Raw genomic sequence first — 8,731 nt, 5'->3', positions numbered from 1 at the left:
ATGATCATTCAATGGCCATGATGATTCACTAGCACTCTGGTTTATTTACAGTATCTGGTGGTTATGGAACACGTCCAGAGTTCAGAGTATGTCCTCTTAGTCCCAATACATCGGGTGTTCAGAGTAATCTAGGGACACCGATTTCCCACCAGTCCCTTTGTGTATTCAAGCACACTCAGATGAAGTTTGATCTGGAGAAGATCAATACCCCACCAATCCAGACTACCAATAACAAGGTTTCTCTGAGGAACTCCCTCATCCCTCAATAACATTACATAGTGTTTGGAAGTTACAATTATTAAAACAGTTTCAATATTGTGGCTGATCTATTATCATTTTCCACATACAGTACTTGAACATAAACACCACTCCACACTCAGAATTTTCTGAAAAATATGGGGTTTATTGGTTTTAACTGCAAATCAGTCATTACAAAAAAAAAAAAAAAGCAATCATCTTTATATAAACTCACAGAAATTACTGTAGTGAACAGCAAACGCCGTTTAAAATACATTCAACAGTTTAGGCTAGATACTTTCTTTGTGTCTATCCTGTTAACCAATCTTCAACAACTGAGGAATAACTACTCAAAACGTAGCTTCTGTGTCATTATTCAAGGCAATGAGCATAAGCTCTATGGAATGTATAAAAAGAGGCACTTTACATTTGGGTTGGAATAAGTATTAAAATAGATCCAATCATTGAACAAGAAAAAAAAAAAGGGATGCCTATTCTCCAACCCATTTGGTCACAGTTATTGCCTGCAATTCGTCTAATTAACACATGTAACTGGAGGAACTGCTTTTAACACTGAAGTTTTGTAACCTGCATTGATATCACACCACAATCAGCTTCACTGAACACAACGCAACATTAAAATGCACTTCAGGATGGTAGCTAGAATGTAAGATGCTTTAAGGCCATCATCTTGAATCAAACTATCTCTGGTAACAATTTTCCAGGATATCTAGTGCTCATAATATACAATTTAATATTACTGATACTGTATCTTTCATTACCACTTCTGGCACTAAGGGGAAAATGCTACTTGCAAGGATTAAACTTGCCCAAAAAAAAAATTAAAAATAATAATTAAAAAAAAAAAAAACTTGGGGGGTGGGGGTGGGGACAAGAGACAACAAAAATAAGATGAATGCACTGTCACACTTAAAGTACAGATCAAAGAAACATTAGACCTAATGGTTTTGCAGTCCAACATTTGGGAAGAATGAATGAAAAAATCTACAATAAATAATCAAAACACAGAGGAGCTTTTTTTGTTTTTGCTTTAAATTAAGTTTCATTTTTATCAAAGTGTAGTTGCAAACAAGTCATTGTAGTACAATATATTAAACTGTGGAAAAAAAAGAAAAAGTTGACAAGTCTTCACAATCTTAAGATTAATACAGAAGATCATAATTTAACATAAAAGAAAATATATTCTATCGTTTCATTAAGATAAATACAAACAAAATTAACAAAAAAAATGCATATGATCACCAATAAATATGTCTGATAAGTTAAATAAGCAGTGACAAGCAAAACCTTCTGTCTTGAAAGTTTTCTTTTTCCAAACAATAATAATATAAACATAACAATGACAAAGTCGAATGAGAGGAAAAAAAAAAAAGATGGAAAGATATTATGAAATTACCAAGTGCTCCTTTGAGCAGATTTTATGGAAAAGCAAGTTAGCTTGAAGATCTAATATGAAGTTGCAGGAAGTTCAGCTGCACCTTGGGAATGTTGGAATTCCCCTTCACTGATAGGAAGGTGAGTAAAAAGTCAGTGTTTAAGATTATAAATCACCAGTTAGGCCAATCCTTCACAAAAAACACCAAGTGACCAGCCACAGTGAGGGTGGGGGGGCTGTAGCAGTGTGGCAGTGAAGTTGTTCGTTTGTAAATGAAGGCGTCCAATCTTACAGCTTGTGCTAGTTTTTTAGGACCAAGCTGGAGCACATGATAAAAACAGAATGTGCCAAATACTCTAACTCCCAGTTTCAATTTCATAAGTTCATCCCCCAAACTGACACAGTCTGCCATCTAAGGGATTAAAGGATGCTCAAAAGCAAGAGCTACTATACTAGGTCGCAAAAAACTAATGAAAAGTGAGCAATAGTCCTTTACCTCAACATTTAAACCCCAATCACTTTTTTCTTCTTGATGTTAGCCTGCATCAGGCAGCTGAGAAGGATTTAAGCATGACTTAAGCAAACCCATTTAGATAGTTAGAAGTGTCCTTGAGTGGTACTTTGTGGGGGGAGGATCCTCAGAGCAGAACTTTTCCCTGAACACACCAGCTGTGGCTCAACTTGGCATTACTGAGGCAGTCGGACCTCGCATAACAGTCTCTTACCATTCACCAATCCACTTCCTGCTCTAGCTGTTTTGGCACAGTCACATGTCATGGCAAGGCACTGGAGATAAGGCCAAGGTAGGATGCACGTTTTGGGCCAAAGAGAATTTAGGGAAAGGTTTTGCTTGTTGTGGTTAAATGAAGATTCAAATAAGAGTTCCCTTAATTGACTGCACCTTTTCAAAGCCTAAGTGATACAAGGGAAGTTTACTGCCCCTAGAAGGCTGAAGAGTAGACAGGCGATAAAGGGCAAGTTCACCCTTCATGCTCTCTGCCCACTGCTGAGTTCAAATAGAGGATCTGCAGCTTATTAACCTTAATCATCTGAGATGGACAGCCTGCTGAAGATGGGCAGTCGGCGGGTGGTATCAAGGATGGGTGATTCTGAGCCACTCAGGCTCCCTCCTGAGCTGCTCTGGTACCCCTCCTGATCAGACAGTGAGTCTGGCTGGCTGGACGGAGACTCAAAGAGGTGGGGAGACTCAGACATGGGTCTAAAGGAGTAAGGGGTGTTGGATGGAGAAGATGGTGCATGAATATTGTGATCAGCACCAGATCCACTGCTCAAGCTGGGGCAGAAGAGATTGGCCAGCTCCTGGCTGGAGTAAGTGAAGGGATTGCTGCTGGGCCACTCAGGCAGCTCATCTGGGGAGAACATGGGTGGAGGTGTGACAGAAGTGGGGCTGTCTCTTAGGCCTCCAGAGCTGGGAAACCCTGCAAAACTGTAGCTGTGCTGGAGCCGTGGCCTATCCAGCTTGTTAGAAGGAGAGAGTGGGGATGGGGCAGCTGGAGGTCCACGGCGCTCTTCTGCATTATGGATAAAATGGCAGCGTGGCCCATATGGGCAAAAGCCAATGGTGTGGAAGGTGCGGCAGAGTTCCGTCTTGTACTTAGGGTGGCGGTTAAGACTGCGGAGCTCATGGATGCCATGGGCAAACTGGCACTTGTCACCATACTTGCATGCACCATTCTCCTCAAATGGCCTGCACAGCTCTGTTTTGTAGCGGCTTGAGTTCACCTGATTGCTTCCAGTGCCACTGGAGCTCATGCACTTCATCAGCCGGTCCCCGGTCTCTGAGAAAGACCGATCACGAAGTCGGTTCTCCTTGTTGCTGCTGCCCATCCCAGGGCCGACCAACGCCGAATCTGCCTTCCCATTGCTCAGGAACTGGTTCTGGTTGAGCTTGCTGCTGGGCAAAGTGACCGAGTGCCGTCGTTGGTAAACCCCACCAATGGTTGGTGTCCCCACAGCCTTCCTGTCCAGCAGGCTCCCAGTGGGGTTGGAGATGGTCAGATTCGCACCAGTGCAAGGCACAGGCATGGAATGTGAAGCACCAAGTATGTTGTTATTGTAATTCAGCATTTTGTTGTTCTGGAAATCAAAGTGAAACAGGTTTGGTCAGTATATGACTTCATTAATGCAACCTGTAGAAACAGATTGTGGATCACAATTAAATCAAAATTTAAGCATTTTAGTCTGGTAGTGTTAGGCAAGACAAACAGTGCAAAGCTTGTGTTTGTGTGTTGCTGCCAATCCATTAGACTCCTTTTAATTTAAACATTTCATGAGCTAATAAGCCTATATAGTAAAGCCAGTTTGGTTAGCTGCCACTACAAGTATGCACTTCTCTTTAAATATATGAAACACATGGAAATGGAGCGTAAAGAGCAGGCCGACATTGCAGAACAACAAACATTGTTCTGCAGTGGAAACTAACAAATTCACACAGGGGTATTTTTATGTACATCACCTACAAACAAATTTACAAAGTCCATGGGGTCTCGGATTTCTTCTTCAGTTAAAACTCTCTACTCTTGTCGGTAGAAACAAACGTAAACTTCTCTTGGTATGCAAAATAAACGAAACTTTTTGTAGAAATGAACATCCTTGAGGAGGGAAAAACTACACTAGCTGAAAAAAAAGAAGCAGGCACTGTGTGGAACAGCTGCTTCCTAGCCAACAGTCTACTTTGTTAAAGATATGCAAATTCACTGCAGTGGCTAAAAAAAAAAAAAAAAGACTGATTCATGTGTCTACTCGTGTAGAACTACTCAACACTGCATGGATGTAGACCGAAGGTTGATCTAAGCAGGTTAAGAAGCTAGTCAGACAGATAGCAACTTGTTCCACACAGACCAACTAGTTTATATAGTTAAGTGCAGTGTGCACAGTTTGGGCGGCTTTTCTAAAATGTCTGCCATTTCTGAGCTTAAACATGAGCACACAAATGAGCGTTTGGTTATTTTACAAGCATTAAACAAAACTCGTTTGATTTGTGTTGAGAGATTTTGAGAGAAAAGCTGAACTGTTAACGTTAAGGTCTGTCCACATGCTGTTTAGTATTCAGTTGTATTTCTAGATAGTTTTTCCACTAAAGGCGTGGCGTGGAGTGGGTTTGCGTTGAGTTGAAAACTTAATAACGTTTGTTGTCTAACAAAATGTCGAAAAAAATATGAACTAAATTGGGCCCAACACACGCGCGCGCGCGCACACACACACACACACACACACTAATCCCTGCCTAATGATTTTGCTTCAGCTAACAAATAACCACTTCTTCGACTTTCCCTCCAAAACACACACACAAAAAAAAAAACCAAAAACAGATCACTGTTTATGAGCCGGATTTTAAGGTTGTTGTTAATAAGTTTGTTTTTTTTTTGCTCGGGTTAAGTAACACATTCCACAGCACCAACTAATGGAACTGAGCTAATGTTTAACAACCATAAACTTTTTCGTACCTTGTTGTTGATAACTTCGCTGTAATCGAACAGAGGCGACACCACAGACGTGGTCATTTTCGGAGAGAAAGGAAGAAATAAATAAACCCTGTGAAACTAAAGGGCTCTTTGCGGTGTGTTACAGCTGGATTCTCGACGTGTGAACTTTCCTTTGCCCTTAAAGAGAACCCCCTCTACCCAGCTTATGTTGCGAAGCGTTCACTTTATAAAACCACGCAGGAGGAGCTACAGGCGCGTCAAGACCCAAGGGCGTTTCTTTTCTCCGTGTCTTCCTCTGGTGAATCAGATTTTCCCCTCCCCTTATAACACAGACCTGCAGAGAGCACAGGCCTACTTTCACAAGTTATTTCATGATCCCGTGCACGCATGCACACATACACACATGCACACATGCGTGCATGCTACAGCTGGTCATTTTTTAATAATGCTAGGACTTGCATGCATGCATGCATGTATGTATGTATGCATGCTTGGATAAACTTAATAAAGTCACAACTTAGTTTGCGTAATACATGACGTGAGGGAAAGTGGGCAGAAATGCTGCTAAGTACATTTGTTGTGTTTTTTTTTTTCTTTTTTTTTTCTTTTTTTTGTTTGGATGTTTTGTATCCGTGTGTGTTTACTTCTCGCTGTTTTGTCAAGTGAGCAACAAGTGAGCAACAGGTAGCTCAACCTTCTCATTCATTGGAAAAATCCTGCTTGACTTATATTATTGATTCACAGGATAACATCTAGGGTCAAAAATGGATTTGTTTGCTCACTTAGACTAACAACACATCTTTTGCTCTGTAATATTAAAAAAATTCTCAGACTACACTTAGATTCCTATATTAAAAATCTGTATTCTGCAGAATTTTAGGTCTAAATGGTTCTACATGGAAAGGAAAAACCTCTGTTTTAAGATTCTACAAAGAAGCTTTAGAGATTTTAATGCACCTTTTTGGGTGGCAGCTTCTCTAAGAGTTAACGAAAATGCTTATAGATTATAATATATTGTTTACACCTTTTTAAATACTACATTTATTTCCATCACACAACAGCTAAAAAACCCAATATGAAAATAAGGTCTGGATTTTAGATTGATCCATAGAAATGTACTTTTGTTATAGATTATAGAATGTGGTTTCAAACCTTCACTTATGGTTGTGGACATATTTTATTAGTTTTTGTTTTGGAAGCTTGGATCCCTTGATTGTACTTATTGGATTTGAATTGAAAAGAGATTATTTATGAGGATTATTCTTTCAGGATGGTTGGATTTCTTTGCCTGAAAAAAAAAATTCTAATCCACCGGGATGCCACCAAAGTCCTGATATCCAGTCTGCTTTTAGATAACAGAAAGAACTATGAAATCCTTTTGTGTGTGTGTGTGTGTGTGTGTGTGTGTGTGTGTGTGTGTGCTACCAGAGTGTAATTCTATCCAAATCTATTGTAGCCAACCAAAGTCTTCCTACTCCTGTTCCCCGACTGGGCAGCTGCTTGACATGCATATGGGCAGTGTCATTCACTGGCTGATTGGTGGAGGACGAAAGGAAAAAGTAGAGCTGGGGAGAAGAAAAGAAGTTGTTTACAAAAAAAAGTTAGTAGGAGGAAAGAGATAAGGAGGAAGATTTACTGAGTACATTTATTACCACATTTCAGGGTTTGTGTGTGTGTGTGTGTGTGTGTGTGTGTGTGTGTGTGTGTGTGTGTGTGTGTGGGAGGGTGTGGGTGTGGTAGGGGTAGGAGTGGGGGTTATGGGTGTTGAAGCATTCCCTTCTTTAATCCACTGCTTGGCTTGAGGTGGAAGTCCTCAGATTGGGTTTTTGTGTGGATAGATGATGGATAAAGTGTTGATAAAACTAAAAGGCATTTTACCTGAAAAACCTTCAAGGTATTAGCCAGGTATTTTATATGCATTCGATTTGCTTTTCATCCAGTCATAATGTTTAGAAAGTGTGAACAGAAAGGTGTGATTTTTTTTCCACATAAAAGAAGTCTTACATGTTTTCCACTTAGAAGAATCTCCCCTACACGAGACTGTAGTCCCATGTAATAGCTGCACTTCAGCCAGACCTCACCTTCCTGATGAATTTAATAATATTTAAAATCTCTACAGGAAATGTGAATTACTGTGGGTGCCCTCAAATCTTTCAAGATTTCAACTGTAGATGATGCATAAGGATTCACTGATTATTAGTCATTAGATCACTTTTTTTAATTATTTCATTATTAAAAAAACAAAACAATTTTGTAGCCATAAACAATTTTGTCATTAATATGTGAATTTTGACAAGCTGAGAGTCAGTGTGGATTTAGAATAATACTGAGTGTAGGTTTTTATACATATTTTTTAGACAGTCCTGCAGTGTAGCACACTTAACTGTAGAGGGAGTTTGCAATTTCACCAATACCATCATGACTACCACACACCATGCTGTCTAGATTTTAGTTGCAGCACATGTAACTATGAATTAAATGGATTTTAGGATTGTCCAATTCTTATGTTTAAACACAAACCTGAAAATTTGTAATAAAGTAGAATCCATGTAAGAAATGTTCTTTCACACTATAAGATAGTGTTGCATTATTGTTTAAATAAAATCATGCTTTTTGTCGATCATGTACAATATTTGTCCCGTGATTTCAGTTGCTCCATTTGTTTCGTGCCACTCAAGCCAAGTTTTTCAGAGGAAATAAAATTTTAAATGAGAAGAAATTAATTGACCATATAAACTTGGCCACAACATTGTTAGTGGTGCACCACCCGTCTTTAGTCATTCTGTTCCCATGAAATGCTTCTGAGAGGCCAGTGTTTGTCTACTGTCCCTTTTTATACATGAATTTTAGATGAACCATGATTGTTTTGGACAAGCCAGGGCCTTTCTGTCACACTAAAAAGTGTGATTTCTTTTGCCAGCTGTTTTGCATGGATGTTCTTACTGGTGTGTACAGTTTGATTTAAGCAAACCACACTTTTCTCTTACTTGGATGATGATTTCTATCTTAATTTCTATGCTATTTCAATTTTGTTCCATTCCTCTTAAATGATCACAGACACACTGACCACTGCAGCTGACTATAAATCTAAAGTATGGCAATGACCCCTAAATCCCAAGAGAGGAAAAAATGATCAAAGTTCAATAACAACAGGAAATAAAGAGAGCGATGAATGGGACAATTGAAATAAAAATTGCTGACTAGAGTGTCTATCCATAGAGATGAGCATGTGAAATGTCAGGTCAGTTTCCTTCTTGACCAGGTTTCCTGCCCTACACACCAAGAGGAAGGGTGGAATGAGCCGTCTTTATACGTAGAAGGTCATGGTTGGCACAAATCGCACTCGCAATCTGTCATTATTCACATATACAGAATTAGAACTGCACAATGAACAAGATATACAGATGACAAATTATAGGACAATTAAAGGTGGCTCTTTTATTCTGTGGGTTTTTAAAAGTCATAGTTTGGAACTATTTGTCCCATTAAAGTGATATATATATATATATATATATATATATATATATATATATATATATATATATATATATATATATATATATAAATAAATCAATACAAGTCTAGCTGGTCACCTTAATCTTATACTGATATATTTCTGTCTTAATAGAGATTATTTCTTCTAGGAAGACAG

At 39.0% G+C, this 8,731-nt stretch overlaps 1 protein-coding gene across 1 annotated transcript; it reads right to left on the bottom strand.

The window, feature by feature from the left end:
• Positions 1 to 382: 382 nt before the first annotated feature.
• zfp36l1a (zinc finger protein 36, C3H type-like 1a) lies at positions 383 to 5,298 on the bottom strand. The gene is made up of 2 exons (XM_060879962.1): positions 5,101 to 5,298; positions 383 to 3,730 (listed from the first exon to the last, which is right to left on the bottom strand). The coding sequence occupies exons 1-2, from the start codon at positions 5,155 to 5,157 to the stop codon at positions 2,675 to 2,677; spliced, it is 1,113 nt and encodes a 370-aa protein (XP_060735945.1). The 5' UTR covers positions 5,158 to 5,298; the 3' UTR covers positions 383 to 2,674.
• Positions 5,299 to 8,731: the final 3,433 nt, after the last annotated feature.

This window comes from Tachysurus vachellii, chromosome 10 (assembly GCF_030014155.1).
Source record: "Tachysurus vachellii isolate PV-2020 chromosome 10, HZAU_Pvac_v1, whole genome shotgun sequence".
NCBI classification, from domain to species: domain Eukaryota; kingdom Metazoa; phylum Chordata; class Actinopteri; order Siluriformes; family Bagridae; genus Tachysurus; species Tachysurus vachellii.
The sequence above is the reverse complement of the archived record's forward strand: the minus strand, read 5'-3'. Positions and strand labels throughout refer to the sequence as shown.

Excerpts from the sequence above, each read along its gene's own strand:
- zfp36l1a (XM_060879962.1), bottom strand. The coding sequence starts at position 5,157 with ATGACCACGTCTGTGGTGTCGCCTCTGTTCGATTACAGCGAAGTTATC. Across the intron at positions 3,731-5,100 it reads GCGAAGTTATCAACAACAAG|AACAACAAAATGCTGAATTA; the intron begins GTACGAAAAAGT and ends TTTGATTTCCAG.